The sequence below is a fragment of the Oculina patagonica genome, chromosome 9 (genome assembly GCF_052425735.1).
Source record: "Oculina patagonica isolate OP01 chromosome 9, crgOcupat, whole genome shotgun sequence".
Taxonomy (NCBI): domain Eukaryota; kingdom Metazoa; phylum Cnidaria; class Anthozoa; order Scleractinia; family Oculinidae; genus Oculina; species Oculina patagonica.
In genome coordinates, this window is record NC_135766.1 from 15,818,837 (window position 1) to 15,838,864 (window position 20,028).

A 20,028-nucleotide genomic window follows, 5' to 3' on the forward strand; every position below is an offset into this window, starting at 1 on the left:
TTAGGACTTTTAATTAAATTTGAAAGGCTTTTTTTCGCGTCTTTTAGAGTTCAAATATGTTTTGACAGTTTAGTCTCATTTCTTTTGTCGGTGTGTCGAAAGGATGCGCTGTAGTTTCTGTAGCGTTCTTTAAAGTTTGTTGCCAGTCCTTCACATGATTCTGTGGAAGCTTTGCTTGTCACCGTTGCTTGATAGACTACATTGGTTTGGAGGCGTTGACCTTCCATAGGACATTCATTTTTTTTTACCTGCAGTTGCACCCATCACGTTATCGTTGAGTTGGCGCTGGCTTGACATTTGAGAGGGTGCTTTGGTTGTGTGATTCGATAGTGGATTTCGTGTTTGGCATTGTGAGCAAAAATATTTTAGATGGTAACAACACAAAAATCTTCCAAGCAACCAAGGCGAATCTCCGGAGAAGCACTTGCGACACGATAGAGTGATCAAAACGATACCAGATAAACAAAAGCACGCATTAATCACCTTTGACGTGCGAGACTTCTTTCCATATATTTCTGAAGAACTCTTAATCAAAGTACTTGAATATGCTTCACAATTTACCATTGTCACTCAGGAAGACCGTGAAATCATTATCATTCATGCAAAAAGATCGCTCCTGTACCATCAAAACTCCCCATGGACAAACAGAGATAGCCACAGTATGTTTGACGTGACAATGGGCTAATACGACGGAGCAGAAACCCCTATATTGGCTTATACAGGGAGGCTCCGCCCGAAAGGGGTACCTTTTTCAAGCTTCAGGTATATAAAAGGGTAGGCGTAGGAATTTCACAAGCTAAGTAATAGACAAGGGTTGGAATTTTACAAGCTAAGGTATATAAAAGGGCAGGGATATCGCCCGCTTAGGTATTTAAAAAGGCCTTCAATTAAAATATTTCGAACAGACGCACCTTATGGAGGTATCGTTTAAATTTATTAAACGCTACATTAAAATGGCATCAAGGCTTCCTGTTTTAGGCATTTGTCCCGTCTTTTTTGATATATGAAAGGGGTACCTTTTTCAGTAAAAGGTATTCGAAAGGGGCGCCTTTTTTGTTACAATGGTATGTAAAAGGGTAAGGGGTTGGACTTCGGGGCGGAGCCTCCCCGTACAAAACGCTTTTGAGTAGCCCTCCCCCCGCCCCCCCCCCCGGAGCAGAAACTTGTGATCTGATCGGGACATACATGCTGTCCCTCATCACGCCTAAGTTTAAACACAAAGTAGGCATTGCCGTATGCAGAGCTACAGCCAGAGAAATTGATAAGGTTAAGCAATAAGTCAGCAACGCATTTAAAGCAAATGGGCTTAAACAAAAAGATCGTCGACTTCTTAGACGTAACCTTCGATCTCGCCAGTGGCAGCTACAAACCTTACACGAATCCTATAAACAATAAATAACTGTACGTCCACCGGCAGAAATTAATCCTCCGTATTACTAGAGAGCATACCGGTGAACATTAACAAAATATTAACAAATATTTCATCTGGCAAAAACGTTTTAACGCAGCCATCGCTTCCTACCAAAAAGCATTCAAAAAAGCGGATACGATCACAAGCTCACATACCAACCAGCACAACAAACAACGAGAAATAAGAGAAAGCGAAAACAAAACATAACATTGTACAACCAGCCATGAAATTATATAACAAAATAGAAGGGAGCAAATGTAAACAAATATATATCAGAAAATAGAAGGGAACAAACTTTTTATCCTTACGTAAACTAAGAGAATTGCTTTGTTCCAGGAATGCTGATCCTTCCGACTCAGGAGCTATCAACGTCGGTGATGATACCACCCTGTTGGGGACTTTTCTAGCTGTCGAAAGGTTTGCGCTCAGACTCGCTTACGTTGGAGGTCTCTTGGCGTCGGGATTCAAAGAAAAAGATGGCAGTCCAAACACATATATACCGTGCCCCTTAGGAACGGTTACGCATCCTTTAGCATTAAAAAGCGTGTGTCAAAATTGCCCTCCAGGTAATCTTCACGTAACTAGAAATTTGATTTTGTTTAAAACTGTTGATCTGCACATCTATTTACAATATTAAGTAACAAGTTTTAGATAATATGGTAACTGTTTAACCCTATTCAGATCGGCAGGGGGGGGGGGGGGGCCTTTAAGGCCCGCGCTGACTTTGAACTTTTATAACTTTTTTAAGATTTAACCAAACGCTGCTAAACTTTTTGAGTTTTCCTAAAGTTTACCTGGCAACAATTTGGTAGGATTGGATAATGTGTTAGAAACTTGACATCACCATGGCAACGACATTTTGACAAGCATGTTTCCCAAATTTGTAATGTTGTGTGTTTCTGTTAATAAAAATCAACTTAAATGAAATTAGTTTTACATTTTTACTTAAAGCTCATTTTCATTTTTTTTTAGTACTTTGCAATGATTTTGGGTGGTTTTCTGGCATTTTGGAAACATTTTGAAATCCAAGATGGCGGATTAAATTTATACTTAACCAAGATTCTTCAATAATTATCTTTTGTCAGGTGGATTTTACTCTGACGTCATCGGTTACGTGAGCAAAAGCTGCATGAAATGTCCGAATGGATCATTTGTTGCTTATGAAAGCACACCAGGAAAACAGCTACAAGATTGTAAATCTTGTCCCTTAGGTAAACATTACACAACTATTATTTTGAGGTTTCCTTCAATTTGAAAGTAATCAGAAAAATGACGTAAAATATCGTGATAATGCTCCTTTAAGAAAACTTGACTACAACATTCTGTGCTATAAAATATATAATACGTGCCCAGCTGCTGCAACTGTTGTAGAAATCTGTTAACTAGAAGACCGTTGAAAAAGATCGAGCTGAAAAGTATGTAAAATGTATTTATGGTAAAATCCTGTCGAATGGGTAGATTTCAATATGCACATGCGCTGATACAAACGATCTTAACTTTTAAAATACTGAAATCGTGTATTTTTTTGAATATTTGGCCAAAAAAGAACTACAGTCTCTTTCTCCTTAAGATGGTGATACGTATACCAGCTAGGTACCACAATTAAAATAGATACATTAGTTCTTAATTAAGGTTATTTCCACCCTTTCTTAGATGGGTAAATGCTGTGGTTATAAATCGGTATGCTTCATTTCACCTTACAGATAAACCGAAGATATCTTGCTATCTTAAAATAATATTATAATATTGCTGCCGGAAATATCTTTTCAGGGAGTGCAATGCATGAATGTATGCAGGTAGGTAGGTAGGTAGGTAGGTAGGTAGGTAGGTAGGTAGGTAGGGAAGGAGGGAGGGAGGGAGGGAGGGAGGGAGGGAGGGAGGGAGGTAGATAGGTAGGTAGGTAGGTAGGTGGGTAGGTAGGTAGGTAGGTAGGTAGGTAGGTAGGTAGGTAGGTAGGCGGAGGTAGGTAGGTAGGTAGGTAGGTAGGTAGGTAGGTAGGTAGGTAGGTAGGTAGGTAGGTAGGTAGGTAGGTAGGTAGGTAGGTAGGTAGGTAGGTATGCATGATATATTTGACCTTTATAAAATTGATGTTTTTTTTTCCATAGGGACCGAAACTGACTTTTTCGCGGGAAATCGCGCTTGCAAATGTTTGGAGGGACATTATCGAACCCACATGTTTGAACGATGTTTCAAATGTGGCCAAGGCGGACTGAAATGCCAAGATGATTATGCTACTTTGAAGTATGGTCATTGGTGGGAATGGCGAAACGATACACACAAAGATCACTACAACGTTTTTATAAAAAATCTATTGACATCTTCACCAGCTTTTGATGTTTTCCATGTGGAGTACCCTTATCTGATACCAACTCCTTATAGGTGCCCAGTAGAAGAGTCGTGTAAGGGTGGTCTAGATTCCCCGTGTGAGATTGGCTACCAGGGTCCACTCTGCAGTATATGCAGCTTAGGATACTACAAACAGTTCAACATTTGCTCACAATGCCCTTCAAAGGGGTGGATTGTGACTCAGCTTTCGATTATTCTGGCCATTTTGTTGATTATTATTGTCGTTTCGGTGTGGAATGGAAGAAGAAGGCCCAAAAGGAACGAAAAAAGATTTCTGGTGGATACGTTTTTTTCAAAGGTTAAGATCGTGGTTGGCTTTTATCAAGTCACGTATGGTTTGCTGGAGGTGTTCTCCTACATTAAGTGGCCAGGCTCTCTTCAAACTATCGCTAAGTATTCGGGATTTCTCCAGTTGAATTTAATGCAGATAGCGCCTGTCCAGTGCCTTTTTCCCGGACTAAACTTGGATGCTTTTGGAAGCTTGTTTGTAACAATGGCAATGAATGCTGCTGCCCTTATTTTTTCCTGCATCGCTTATGGAGTGACCAAAATGATCATTTTAAGAAACAACCAACTTGAAGAGGAAAAAAAGACAGAAAGAATCTCGCGATCCAAGGAGATTGTGTACAAAAATTTGTTTTTCTTCTTGTACGTAACCTACCTCAGCACTTGTTCCAAGACAGCAATTGTCCTGCCACCCGCTTGCAGGAAACTTTGCCGAGACGATGGAGAAGAACTTTGTTTCAAGTACTTGAAAGCAGATTACAGAGTACCATGTCAAGGACAAAAGTATCATCATTTCCTCGTCGTGGCATTCATTTCTACAGCTTATATTTTTGCCCTTCCCGCTGCCTCACTGATTGTCCTTTGGAAAGCACGTTTGACCAGAAAAGAAGCACGGAAAGCCCAGAATCTCGCGTCTAACGAAGAAATAACCTCTGGATTGTGTTTTCTCTTCGAAAACTACCAAACCTGTTCGTGGTATTGGGAACTGGTTGAAATGACTCGTAAAGTAGTCCTGACATCTGGTCTTATTCTTCTTGGACAAGAGAGCAGGTCCTTCATTGGTTTAGCTTTGGTCATCGCGGGGATGTATGGGATTGTTTTTTCTTGGGTGAAGCCTTTGCAAGACGAGATTGAGAATAGATTGATGACGACATCCCTTGCCGTTACCGCTGTCAACCTGGTTATTGGAGCGGCGAGTAAGATTCCGGCAGAGAATATTGCAGGCAGGAATGAGACAGACACAGACGCACTTGTATTCAAAATGTTGGTGTTCGCAGCAAATTTCTTGGTGATAGGCCTACTTGTAGGTAAGACACTACAGTTAAGATAAAAACGGGTTTTGTGAAATTGTGTTAATGAACAATAAGTGGAGGGGAAGCGGGAACAGGCCGGTGTAATTGCCACGCCTCATAAAGGTTCCTGGATGAGTGACTAAACGTTCTAAATCATTGCTACGTAGTTTTGCGATCTAAGTTTTCCAACTGTTTTACTCATGAGCACTTTTAAAAATGTTAAAATAAATGCAAAAGGTACCTTTTTGCGGTAGTCCTTGCCATAAATGCTTAAGAACTTTAAACATAAAAGATGTACTATGATGGACTATGAAAAAAACGGTAACATAGGCCAATTGTGATTTTTTTTCTCATGTTACCTTGGAATATATTTAACAATAATTATACGCCAAAGGCGAAGTGGATCTAGGGGCATATTGCTCGAGGCGAAGTCCAGGGAATTATTCGCTAAGATTCATTTAGCATTTATGGCAATAATTGTTTTATATAATTTTCAGAGGTATTAACAAGATCTTCAAAATAACAATAGAAAAAAGGAAAAAAACATACCCTATTAGTGCTCACTTGCATACATACATACGTGAATTTAGGCAGAAAAATGAGCAACACCAAAAAAAAACATGTTTGTTCCTTGATGACTTCGTAGGCATGAGGAACATATCGTTTTATAAAAGATCTCTTCGAGATACTGACTATTTTGCTTAAAGCAACATGTTAAAACCTATCTTAAAGTCGCTGCAAAAGAAAGGTTAAGTGGGGAAATGCAAGCACTTCTTCTTCATCACAAGTACGACATACAACGTCCTGTTTTTAATTATTATTTTTAATTTTATTCTATGTGTTTTTGTTTTCGTTCAGTCCAGTATGCTCTACACGTGAAGGGTCACCTCCAAGAGTGGCGAAAAAATCCGAACTGGTCTTTTTCTTGCTGCCTGGCTTTGTTTCTCCCTGTAATTAGTTTACAGGGAGATATTCGTGGTTTGACTGAAACAAACGTCCTTAAAACGCAGCTACAAAGTGGAGAGTTCGAAATGGTTACACTTCAAGCTGCTGTGCAAGACAGCAGTGCTATTGATGTCACCCTTGAAGAAGGCGAACAAGGTGATGATAGCGCAATGGAAGTGAAGAATGATGTTCGTCACGTCGCCAAGAAGAGCAACAAGTGCAACCAAGGAACGCAAACAGATGGGTTTTTTTCGCTTTTGACAGCCGCTGACGTCAAGAAGCGTTAAGGTTGTAAGAAGCTGGTATACAAATGAACCAATTCGCCTTCTTTGTAACAATGATGACGATGATGATGATGATGATGATGATGATAGCGACCCCCCTTGTATTATGGACCGTTGCTCGTAGAGTTTGGAAGCATGGCTCAATAATGCGTAATGTAAATACAGTACCATTTCACATATTTTTGTGTTTTCTCAAGGTGGCTCAAAACAGTCTTCAGTACTTTGATGTTAGTATTTATTATTAAAAATTGATTAGCATGTATAGATACAACTTTTTGCAAAGTTTAAAAAAATTCTCCGAAGCGGTTTCAGAGCGACCTTAAATTTTCAGAAAAAAGTTTAAGGTGGCTCTGAAACCGCTGTGGACAACTTTTTCAAACTTTGAAAAAAGTTGTACTTTAACATGTTGATCATTATTTAATAATAAAACAGTGGGTTTCAAGGGACTCGTTTTTTAGTTTTAAGCACTTAAAGCTAACTCTAAGGGTGTTTTTAACGGGTTATACCGTTGCTTATGTTACTGGTAACGTCAAGAAAATAACCACGATTTTATTTATCAATGACTGGGCATTTGTTTGACACTGTTTAAGTTCCAGTGACTGATTAATGTTTAAAGCACTAGCTAAGCCATCACATTATGAGAGCTGTAATGTGCTGGAAATTGTTGTGAGCCCCCTTAAGTAGTCCACCACCGAGCGGCATTTTAACGGAATAAGAGGTGTACTTCCTTTTCTTGTACAGGGCAGCAAACCCCTTTTTCTAGTAAAATACAAAAGCGGTTATTTATGTTCTTGGTGGGAACACGTCCACAGCTACGCATGCTGATAAACAGTTATGATTGTTTAATTATATGCTCCTCATTTTAACCCTCGGACTGTGCCAGCCCTGATGAGGTTTTTTTCGAAATTTTAAAAAGAGGATTTACTCTTAAATGATGACACTTCCAGTAGCTGTTCATTCACCTCTTGCAAACATTTTACATGTCAAATAAAGAGCGTGGGCATGATCTAAAGCAGAGTACAGAACTGTTGAAGCAGTGTGAGTTTGTAAAGTTAACAATAGCGAGAAATACAGTGATTAAAGAAGTTGGCACAGTAACAAATGCGATTTCATTGAGTTGTCTCCTGATAAACAGTGGTAACAAAGCGTCTCACTCCAAAGTTCCTTTTTCTACAAATGTGACCCTCCACGGGAAAACAGTGACAAAGGTGATAGCAGCTCACAACACGCTAACACAGCACGTAGGTGTCTTGTGACACAGTATGCACATATTTAATCACTACAACAATGCCGGACACGCAAGCTTGTTTCGCACGCTAAACCTTTTGTTTTGATAAGTGTGCTCGAAGTCACGCTTAGCGTGCGCCGAGACACGCTTAGCGTGCGACCGAGACACGCAGGCGACCAGTCACGTTAGCGTGTACCGAAGTCCGCTTAGCGTGCGAACCGGAACACCGAAAACAGTCACAGTAGATTATGTTGGCAACTTACGCACACGAGGAAAAAACGAAAAAATTAAAGCTATTATCTACCGTTTCCCGGCCGCCGCACTGCCCAGTGATGACAATCAACTAGAAAAGAGCAAAAATCCCCAACTTTGTCTGGAAGAAAAAAGAAAGACTCATTTACAAATGCCCATTAAGTTTCAACTTCTTAGTGATCTCTCTTAATTTGCTCAGGCGTCAATACCGAACAGTATTCAGGGTTTTCACTCCCTGTTCTTGGGACACAAGTGTGAATTTAAAAAGCTTGTTAGACGTCAACACAATATACTGCAGTTGACATTAAACTTAGTAACGTTAGCGAACTGTCAAAGGAAACGACTCTTAGGCAAAACTACTTTTTCAACTTAGCTGGATTTCCACTGACGAGAAATTTTTTACATGTGTTTACGTACATGAAAAATTTAGAGACAATGTATGAACGACTTGGGTAAACATGTATTCAAGTCGTTCATACCTTGTCTCTAATTTTTTCACGCACGTAGCAGGTAAAAACGCGTCAGTGGAAATCAGTAGTGCGGCTTCCTCAATACGCGCGCGCTGTGGAACATGGCCATTGCCTTTGATCTCTAAAAGTAAGTTTCCAGACAAGAAAAGCCGCGAAATACTGGACGCCTAGCCGCGAATGGCGCGATAAAAATAGCGAAAAGTATAAAAGACTGAACAAGAGATGAAATCCTTAGGAACTGGAATTGCAGCTTTGCTACTATACACGGTGCAAAGCTTTTATTCCAGAATCGACATAACCCCTTTCAACACAAGTTGTTTCCTCGTATTTTCTTTCGCGAAGGAATGGTAGGTTAAGAACAACACGATCTTCAAGTGACTGACACGTTAGTGCTGCTTGCACGCCTAGTGTGTTGTGCTAAACACACTAGGTCAGCACATACTAGGCGTGCGAGCACAACACACTAGGCGTGGAGGACAACACACTAGGGTGCGGGCGAGCACACCTAGTGTGCTTGACACGCTTTTTGTTCGGCTACGCACGCTTTATTGTGTTTAGTGTGTCCTGTAAAACAGAGGCTTTACTAATGAGGCAAGTTTCAGAACACGCTCTCCCTCCACGAGAACGCCGGAAATAATAAAACATGTTTAATTTTGTGAAAATACTCTAGACACCACCAAAGGCAACTACTAAAAAAGCTCCATAGCAAAAAAAGGTCGACTCCAATCGCAGAAATTACTCTACCAAAATGCTTTCATTACCTCAAACAGAAGAATGTAGAACTTGAGCCCGCGTTCCATTACGCGATGCTAGTTTCACAATAAACCTTACGCAAGTAAGGGCCGGAGTTGATCAGTAGATTTGACTACATATTCCACCGTTATTTTGAAAAAAACTTACACTTTCCACGTATCATCATTACCTAAATCTATTTGTGATAAAACATAATGGAGAAAAAACGTTGATCTCACTCCAAAACATTTTTGGTCGTAGAAACAAATTTTTCCTATATTTTTTCGTCTACAGACTTGCAATGTTTGCCCCCTGGTTTCCCATAAAACTTAAGACATAACACAGCGATCAATTATTGGCAACTCATTCATTGGCTATTGCTGGCGAGCCCTAGTGAGGCAATAGGCTAATCTCTTGTTACGTAGGATGACCATAAATGGGCATCGCAAGAGAGAAGAACCACGAGGCTTTCAGAGCAGCCATGTTGGAAGCTTCTGTTTCGTTTATTGGCAATATTTCCGTTTTGGTGACACAATGTTAACTGTGCCTTCGGGCAATGACTGTTGTGGACTGCTGTGATTTGAAGAGGCTGTGCCGCAGAAAGATAAGAACATTAAACTTTATCTTAGTTATTTTTTTGTACCGAGTTGTGTGACCCGATGTTTACTTTATTTTGTAAAAAAAATCTGATTTTGTTATTGTGGTGAAAATATCGCTTACCCGTTTGTAAGAAATGGGGGCGTGTTTGGGGAGCGACCATTTTTATGCAGCTCTACTCGTTGTGCGTTTTGGCGTACGTGTGTTTATCGGTTTTAGATTGTGTTGTCGATCCAGCTATATTCCCGATGACACAACACTTTGATCCAGAACAGTTTATGTTTGCGCCTAGTCAAGAGGCTTTTTTTTTTTTTTTTTTTTTTTTTTTTTTTTTTTTAATATCTTTATTGCCATTTTAACATTGTACAAATGTTACAGTGTAAGAAAAAAAAAAAGAGCAGACGTAAGTTACAATTAAGTTACGTAGTTTATAAACTGTTACAATTTACATATGAAAATAAAGGTACAGGTACATAGGAAAATAAAGTAAATGAAAAAATATGAAATAAATAAACAAGGAAATAAGCTTACATAAAGTCTTTCCACTTTAATTCGAAATTGTTAATAGTTTTATTTCTAACTGCAATATGTTGTAGAGTATCCAATCTGTTTTTTAGAAAAGGAGGAAAGCCGTCAAAAGGTACATCATCGCAGTCTTGGGTCGTACAAAAGATATAATACTTAGCTACAAGTGATATGTAATTTAAAATATCTTTTGTTTGTATGGCGTTGTCATGCCAGCCGTAAAGGATATCGCGTTCTGAAAGAGTAATTGTATTTTGTTGTTTTTCGGACCACCACTTTTGAAATGCAGTCCAGAAATTAGAAATTTTTGGACATCGGTAGAGTAGATGAGGCAATGTTTGCGGCTGCGTTTTACATAAATGACAAGTTTCAGAGTCGCATAAATTCATACGAAAAAGCGAATACCTGGTAGGAAGTATATTATGGATGATTTTATATTGAAAGATTTGAAGCTTTGTTTCGATCGTAATTGCAAAAGGGAAGTTGTAAACATTTTTTAGGCTTTCTTGGGAGAAACCATACCGTAGAAGTCTTTGTTCAGCAGTTGGAGGTTGGAAGTAATGATCCGTAATAGCTGCATAAACAGAACGGGTGTTAATAATATTGCGTAAAGGGGATTCTTGCGACGCATTTTCGTTTTCAAATTGGTCTTTTGCTGCTTTGATTTCGCATCTCCAGCTTGGTGGAATTGCGTTTATTAGACCATAATAAGTTGTGAACGGGATTTTCAGTTGAAAAGTTTGTTGAAATGTGGTATGCGATAAGAAACTAAAATCATCATCAAGCAAGTCGCTAATAAAGGTAATGCCGCTTTGGTGCCATTGTTTTAAATAGATCATGTGTTTGTTTATTAAGATGTTTTTATTATTCCATATAATTTCATTTTGCCGTTTAATATTGTCTTCTGAGATAATATGTTTGTTTTCCTGCCAATGCTTTAATATCACTTGGTAAAAGGGTGGTGCATTGTTTAGATCAAGTTGCCTTGAATTGTATCTGCAGTTTAATAGGAAAGAAAGGCCGCCATGTTGCCTAAAGAAATGTTCAATGAGAATTTTCCAGGAGGAGGAAGAGTTTTGGTGTATCCTGTTAATCCATGAGATTTTTAAAGCGGTTTCCATTACCTTAAAGTCAATCATTTTTAGGCCGCCTTTGTTTTTTTGTCCTATGACTGTAGTTTTCTTTATTTTGGGAGGTTTACCTTCCCAAATAAAATTAAAAATCATGTTGTTGATCGTGTCAGGCAAGTCCTTTGGTAAACTGAGGTTAGAGCTGTTGAAAATTAATTTGGATAAGGCTAGAGTTTTAACGATATTTATTCTGCCAATTAAAGTCAGTTTCCTATTTTTCCAAATATTCAAAACTTTTTCCATACTTCGCAACTTTTCGTCGAAGTTAAGCTTATCCGCTTTTGTGGTGTCGTAGGAAAAGAAGACGCCTAAAGCGCAGATGGGGTCGACGGGCCATTTAAAATTGAAAGGTGTATCACATCTATTTTTCCATTTGCCGAGCCACATAGCTTCGGTTTTGGTGGAATTGACTTCTAGGCCGGAGACAACCTTAAATTGGTTTAGCAGTTCGAGTAAATGGGGAACAGATTCTGTATCGCTAAGAAAGACTGTGGTGTCATCTGCATACATGGTGGTTTTTATTTCATGGTTTCTTATTGTAATTCCTTTAATAAGATCGTGATTTTTGATGGCTCTTGCGAGAAGATCAAGACCAATAACAAAATGAAGGCCTGATATTGGACAGCCTTGTCTCACTCCACGAGTTAAAGAAAAGAAGTGAGAAGCGTGACCATTGTTGAGAATACAGCTAGAAATATTTGAATATACAGTCTTGAACCATTGTAGGAAATCGGGCCCAAAGTTAAAGAGTGTGAGAGCCTTCTCCAGGTAGTTCCACTCAATTGTGTCGAAGGCTTTCCGGAAATCGACAAAAACGGCGATGCCAGGCGAATTTTCTTTATCCAAATGGAACATCAAATCTTGGATCAATCTGATATTTTCTCCAATGTATCGCCCTTTCACATAACCGGTTTGGTCGGGATTTATTATTTTAGGTAATACCTTTTCTAAACGATTAGCCAAAACTTTAGTGAGAATTTTGTAATCAACGTTTAAAAGAGATATTGGTCTTAGGTTCTCAAGGATGGTTTTGTCTTTATTTTTTTTGGGAATAAGCGAAATTATACCTCGTCGTTGGGATATCGACAAGGAACCGTTAAGAAAAGCATAATTAAAACTTTCAACAATTAGAGATTTAAGCTCAGGCCAGAAAAATTTTAAAAATTCAGTCGACAGACCATCGGTACCCGGAGTTTTGGCTGCTGCAAATTCTTTGAGTGCTTTGAAAGCCTCATTTTCTGTAATCAAACCTTCACATAGAGCCTGTTCATGGTCCGATAAAGCTGAGATGTTGCTGGGATTAAAGAAAACGCCCTCTTCCGGTTTCTTAACATTTTCCGCGTGTTGCGAGGTATATAGCGATTTATAAAATTTACTTTGTTCTTCTAAAATGTCAAACTGGTTAGTTATGACAGAATCGTTCGGTAGCTTCAGTTTAGAGACTAACTTTCTGGAGTGGTTTCTTTTTTCAAGGTTTAAAAAATATTTGTTGTTGCGTTCTCCTTGTTCATGCCATCTTGCGCGACTCCTGATGATGGTGCCGCGAGTTTTAAGTGCCATTATTTTTTCTAGACGAGCTCGAGTAGAATTAAGTTCACAAATTATTGGCCTGTTGTTTCTATTCTTTTCGGCTTTTGTAAATAATTCGTTGATTTTCTTTTGGAGGAAAACTTCTTCATCTCGTCTTCTTCTTGCTTTGATTTTTGAAAATTTGACAGTAAAACCTCTAATTTCCATTTTGACAAGATCCCATTTTAGGCCTAAGTCTTCAACGTCTCGGTACTTTTCTATGAAGTTTGTTAAGTTTTTGCGCAAGTCAGAGACGTATTGCTTATCTTCAAGAAGGGAAGAGTTAAATTTCCAAAAGCCAGGTCCCTTTTGTTGTTTCAACTCTTCGCTTAATAGATGTAATTGTATCGCAGAATGGTCTGTATTTGGAGCGTACAAAATATCACATTTGATTGTAGTGCTACTAAGCTCTTTCGATATTAGAAAGTAATCTAGGCGACACTGGACCTTAAAAGACTTGTTTCTCCATGTAAATTGTTTTGCAGTCGGATTTAAGGAGCGCCAAATGTCACACAAACTGTAAAGGTGACATAAATTATCGATTTCTTTAATGACGGATTGTTTTTTTGAAGTAGGATTCCCTCCTTCTTTGTCACTTGGTGAAAGAGCGCAGTTAAAATCACCACCAATAATAAATTTCTCTTGCGCGAACTTGCTGAGAGATTTTTGAATCTCCTTAAAAAAGAGAACTTGTTGGTTAGTGTCGTTTGGAGCGTAAACATTGGTTAAAACGATTTGACAATCATCAAGAGTGATCTTTGTGCTAAGAAACCTTCCGTTTTTATCTCGGACTACCTCGTCAATTTGGCAATCTAATTTGGGGTTAAATAGGATCATTACTCCTCTGCTGTGATATGTTCCGTGATTAAAAAGAACTTTTCCGCCCCATTCTGTTTCCCAGATTTTAGCGGTTTCGTTGGAGCTGTACGTTTCCTGAAGAAAGATAACATCCTTATTTTGTTTGTGAAGCCACCTAAAGATGGAGCGTCTTTTTATCGATTTATTTAGCCCTCTTACATTAAGAGAGAGACATTTCAGGTTTAGTGTGAATATTCCAAAGAAAAAGTAACAATGGCATCTTTTGAAGACCAGAAAACATGATGTACCTTTGACAACATTCCTCTTGGGGATTTGTAGATAGGAAAAGTAGGTTGATTCGTCATAGTTGTTGAATGGTTATAAATTTGCAAAGGTGTAAGAAAGAAATTAGCATTTTCAGATGGTATTTGATGAATCTGGTAGAATTTGCATAAGGTGGAAGCAGTATATGATATACAAACAAAACTAAAAAGCCAAAGAACAAAAACATTGAAACAACTATTACCACGAGAAATAATTTTAAGTAAAATAAAATAGGCTCTAAAGGCCTGAACGCAAATTCGGTAATCGGTGTGCGTGTTGGTCATCAAGGAATAATATTTTATAGACAAAATCTAGCGGTGCTCCGCACAGGAAAAAAAGGTCTACTTTTTAAAAAGGAACCAAACAAATAAATAAGTAGATAAGTGTTACGAAGGTTCGCTTCGTGAAAGTTAGTACTTACTCGACCGTTGTTTCGTATGTAAAGTCTGTCGCCGAAGCGTTTATATCCGGTGATTCTTCGTCATGTTCCGCGTCTTGATCTTCTTGTTCGGCGTTTAGCCAGCGGGCAGGGATGTTGAAATGAAAGTAGGCTTTTCCGTTGACAATAAGTTTGTCCCCGTTTACATGCGCTTTGTTTCTTGGATCTCTTCTCGCTCTCTTCATAGCCGGGACTAGGACATCTTTTCTCAAATCTTGGACGCGCTTCGGAAGATCTTCTCCGAGATTTACATGAGAGTTTTTGAGGTTTCGTCGTAGCTTCCAGACTTTGTCTCTGTCGGCACGGCATGTGAAGCGGGCAATTAAGGGCCTTGTTCGACCTCTGCTGCGTTTTCCTAAACGGTGAACACCGCAGAACATAACTGACTGTACTTCTGACGGATCCATTTTGAGATCTTTAATGAGAACTTGTTTAACCAACGCTTTGCAGTTTTCCTCCTGTCGCTCGGGTATTTTGTAGAATATCAAATTCCATCTGCGACTATAGATTTCTTGCTTAATTATGTCGTTGTCGTGTGCAGCTTGTTCGCGTTCGCACTCGTTAATGCGTTCGAAAACCTCTTCGTGTTCCCTCTGTGTGAATTGGAGAGACTCTCCAAGCTCTGTTGATGTGGTTTTAATATTCTTAATTTCTTCTTTGGCCAGTATTAATTCTTTCTCCAGATGAGCGATACGTGCCTCGCGGTGTTTCGCCTCCTCCTCAATTTTTGTAACTCTGGTGATGATGCGTTGAAATTCCGACACCGTCAGTTCAACAATGGCGTCGCTGTCTTCGTTGTCTTCAGTTGAGCTCACTCTGAGCCTTTTCTTCTCGCTCTTGTTTTTCTCAGTTTTTGGGTCCACTGGGTCGGGCATGCTTTAACGCAACAAGCCAGCAAATAAAATGGTCGAAAAAGTTGGTAGTTCCTTAGTTAATTTTGAAATAAAGTGCTGATTTTGCGGAGCACTTGATAAAGCGTGTGTTCAGAACCGCGGCATCACGTGACCTCGAGAGGCTTTTGATAATTTTAAAAAAGGTGATCCCCTTTCCCTGGGTAAACATTTAAATTTGGAAGTTAAGAAATCGACGAGAAAAGTTTTATTTTAACATAATATGGACTGTGCAATAATTATCAGGAGGGGGAGAGTGCAGGGAAACTAGAGGCGGGGGCACAATGTAAACTTGCAGCCTAAAAGAGGGAGGTAATATGTAAATTTCTAGGAAAGACAGGAGGGGGGGGGGGGGGGAACTGAAAAAAATGACATTAGATTCAAATGCCAAAGATATTTCATGTATTTCAGGTATCTAATGAAGTCGAAACGGATGCTTTAGTCCGTTGCGTAGAATTACTTAAAAAAAAACTAAACTAAAAACTACTTTTTAAAACTTATCTAAAAACTAACTTCTTTAAACTTACTTCAAACGGTAATGAACTCAAAAAGATGTGTCAGGAATTGATCGTTGACGAGAATGCCTGCAACGGCTTTGTAGAACATCGGGAATTTCTCGCTATGAAAGCACAAAGGCATATGTTATTGCAAAGTGTTCTTATTGGTAAAGCTTGTGAAATCTACACCCAGTTATCAGTAGATCAAGCTATGGAGTATGACTTTGTTAAGCCACTAATACTTAAGGGGTCTGAGTTAGTGCCGGAGAAATCTCGCAATTACGAGAAAGAAAACAACGAGACCTATGAAGAATTTGCAAGATTAAAAGAGCAATTATTTGATCGTCGGTGTTCTTCTTAGAAAATAAATTGAGATTATCATAAGCTAAGACAGCTTATTTTAGTTGAGGAATTTAAGAGGTGCATTCACAGTGATGTCTGAACTTTTATCGATAAACAAAAAACCCGAAAATCTAGACAGTGCTGCTCGTCTAGCTGACGATTACTCACTGACTCACAAGCAGTCATTTGCTGGTAAGCGTCACCAGTCCTTTCCTCCCAGCCCCCAAAATCCATCTTCCTCAGATTTACGCCCGTCTGGTTCTCCAAGAAATCACATCACAGAAGATTCACAGATTCAAATTTAGTATCTGAACCTGTGACCCTGGTAACTAGACCTTCTTTACCTTTTGATGGGGCTCATTTTCTTCTTGGAAATGTCCTTGCGAAGAAAAAGGTAGTCATCAACCCTCTTGTTACTGAAAACCCATGTTTTATTCAAACTCCAGATCATATTGAAAAGGAGATTACTGGTTTGTATTCATCATGTGCAGTTACTCGAGCCACGAGTAAGAAAATTCCTACTGAAGATGACATCAACCCTAATTTTGACTTGACTGACAAATTTTTGAGTCAAGTTAAAGAGACTGACCTTCCAAACATTTCAAGTTTTTCTGATTACGGGGAAAGTCTCTCAAAGGGAATGTCATTGCTGGGTAGTACAAAGACCCAAATATTTCATGTTTGTTTGTTCGAAGAAATGTAGATGAAAATGACATTTCAAGTAATCCTGTCTGCTACAATGTTAAAAATAGGTCCGCAATGCGTACGTGTGGGGGCTTAATAATTCCAAATTTTATTCTTCCTTTTTGTGAATTCATTTAGTACATTTGCAGTTTAAGCAAGATAAAAAAGGACGCTTTTTGACGTTTTTTTTCTTTTGACAAAGTGTTCTTGTTGAGATTAGTACGTTACTTTTTGTGTTTCCCTACCAAAAATAACTACCTTATCTTTCTTCAACAAATATGAATTCCAATTCTTGCCCTGTTCATCACTCTTTTTTCATTGTCGGGATTATTTTTTCTCAAGTGCTGAAGTCGGTTGTATTTGTCTCAGCAAAATCGTTGAAAAGTCGCAAAATCGAAACACTCGCAAAATACGCAGTTTCCCAAATGGCAAAATTTAAGAATCGCAATAAATAGTAGCCTTAAGGTATACATTTAATACCAAAAAATCATCGTGTATAAAAGGAGTGGTTAAATTGTTGGTAACAACTTGAAGTACTATTTCAAAAACGAGTGTGTGTTTGATCACGATTTCCAAACACGAGAAAACAGATGGAGTTAATTATGTATTCCGGTGGCCATATCTCGACGGTGTATTAATACTTAACAATTAGACTACTCGCCCTCGTTTTCTATGAGCAAATAGTCAACGAGGCGCAGCCGAGCTGACTATCGCTCATAGAAAACGAGGGCGAGTAGTCTAATTGTTTTTGTAGAAACTGTAAAGAATTGTAGTCCAAACCCTACAATTTTATGTACTTTTAAGCCAAAAATAAAGAAAAATTGACCCTGTAAAGAGCAACGCGCGCGCGATTGTGTTCTATCGGCGAATAGAAATCAATGAGAGAACCAATCAGATTCGCGGGTTTCCAATAGAACCCAGCTGAGTTTATACTAACAATAGTTAGCAAACAACAATTGTAGTTTTGCTGTAAAAAAAACCTCTTGAAGTGAATTTTGAAGAGACATAAACAGGCCATCGTTAGATGTCATAAACACACTTCCTGTTAACGACTCACTGAATTGTAATGTAAATGTATACAATTTGTCAAAAATTGAAACAATGCCTGGCACATCAGTTAAGAGCAAATAATCATTTGTTCGCACAGAATATCTTATAGAAGTGTACAGGTTATTTCCAAAACCCAAAATATTATTCAAAGTTGAAGAAGTCCACAAATTAACATCTTCTATATGATGATAAATAATAGCACTAAGTGACATTGCTACACATTGCTTACTAGCATTTTCTCCAAAGAGAGATTCATTTCCTTAGCTGTAGTCAGCATATACTGTTTTTGTTGGGTCAATGATATCAAATATTGTAGGGCCTGGATTTTCCTCCACATCATTTGCTTGTCTTATAATCAATTGATTATAAATATTGTAGAATGTCATTTGTGTGAACCAAACCTTCACTTCGTTCCACATTGTGTATTGTCCAACAACTTGTTTCAACGTTGGTAAGTAAAACACATTCAAATAAAACATCATTAACATCACGTTCCAAAATTGTTCTCTTATACGTGACAAGACCAGCTTTGTGTTAACAAAGTTGTCATGACTGCCGATCCTGGACCAATATGGTTCAACTGACATCCCCATAGTCTTTTGAATCTCCAGCTACGGTTTTTAAAATATAGATGACTGAGCAAGTGAAATGTGACTCAGTATTATTTCCAGTGTCCATTTCAGGCTGTATTCAGTAGTATTGCTTTTCAGTGGCTATTTCAGTAATATCACGTGCTACCTCAGTGAGGATCAAGCTGAGTGAATATTGGCTTCGTAAGCGTAAAAGCTCTTCTTGAATTGATGTGCAACCTGCACAGACTTCCAACCAAACGAAATGTTGGCAAGTATGACTTCCTGAGCTGCTGTAATGACGAGCAATTACAGGAACAGCTGAAATCAAAAAACAACAATAACAAGCCTTTTCTATCTAACGCAATCACAGCAACATTTGCGAGGCATGAAAAGAAATTGATATGGTATAATACACCAAAACAAGCAAGACAAACAAGAACTTACCTTGGAAACTCCAGCGAAAATGAACGCCGTCAAATTCTATCAAAACAGTCTAAAAAGAAACCACACGAGACGACACGCCAAAATCCAATATGGCCGATTTCTAGTTTTCTACTCGACACGACCTCATCCCCAGGCTCTCTCTCATTTTCTTTCCCGTCTCCGGCCTCAGGCGCTTTCGCAGAAGACCACGTGACACAAGCAAACCCACACACAAATAAATAATTACACAAACAAGATATAAAATAAATAAAATTAATTACACAAACAAGATATAAAATAAATAAAATTAAATAATTAAGTCGATTAAATAATTCTACGGCTCGAATATTACACCTTTCGGTCTAAAATTTGGCATGAAGTATCTCTATATGACTCTTTATAACCCTACCTTTTTGTTTTGGATGAAAATTTTTCGAGTGCCGAGAAATTAGCAATTCTGTTCAACGTGCCCATACATTGCTCTGTAAAAATTAAATAAATGCCATTAAATAATTCTACGGCTCGAATATTGCACCTTTCAGTCTTAAATTTGGCATGAAGTATCTCTGTATGACTCTTTATAACCCTACAGTTTTGTTTTGGATGAAAATGTTTCGAGTGCCGAGATATTAGCAATTGTGTTCAACGTGCCCATACATTGCTCTGTAAAAATTAGATAAATGCCATTAAATAATTCTACGGCTCGAATATTACACCTTTCAGTCTAAAATTTGGCATGAAGTATCTCTGTTTGACTCTTAATAACCCTACATTTTTGTTTTTGATAAAAATCTTTCAAGAGTTGAGAAATTTGCGATTCTGTGATGTTCCTATACATTGCTCTGTAATTATGTAAATCATCTTTGTGATTAAATAATTCTACGGCTCGAATATTGCACCTTTCAGTCTAAAATCTGGCATGAAGTATCTCTGTACGACTCTTAATAACCGTACATTTTTGTTTTTGATACAAATCTTTTAAGAGTTGAGAAATTTGCGATTCTGTAATGTTCCTATACATTGCTCTGTAATTATGTAAATCATCTTTGTGATTAAATAATTCTACGGCTCGAATATTTCACCTTTCATTCTAAAATCTGGCATGAAGTTTCTCTGTACGGCTCTTAATATCACTACATTTTGGTTTTTGGTGTTGATCTTTCAAGAGTCAAGAAATTAGCAATTCTGTGCAACGTGCCCATATATGCTCTGTAATTGCATA

At 38.3% G+C, this 20,028-nt stretch overlaps 1 protein-coding gene across 1 annotated transcript in view; it reads left to right on the top strand.

Moving 5' to 3' along the window:
- LOC144666801 (uncharacterized) overlaps positions 1-7,383 on the top strand; it is a 92,569-nt gene extending 85,186 nt beyond the window's left edge. The window contains exons 27-30 of the mRNA XM_078528205.1: positions 1,748-1,977; positions 2,497-2,622; positions 3,517-5,070; positions 5,914-7,383. Coding sequence (XP_078384331.1) covers positions 1,748-1,977; positions 2,497-2,622; positions 3,517-5,070; positions 5,914-6,287 — 2,284 coding nt within the window. The 3' untranslated portion in view covers positions 6,288-7,383. The remainder of the gene's footprint in view (positions 1-1,747; positions 1,978-2,496; positions 2,623-3,516; positions 5,071-5,913) is intronic.
- Positions 7,384-20,028: the final 12,645 nt, after the last annotated feature.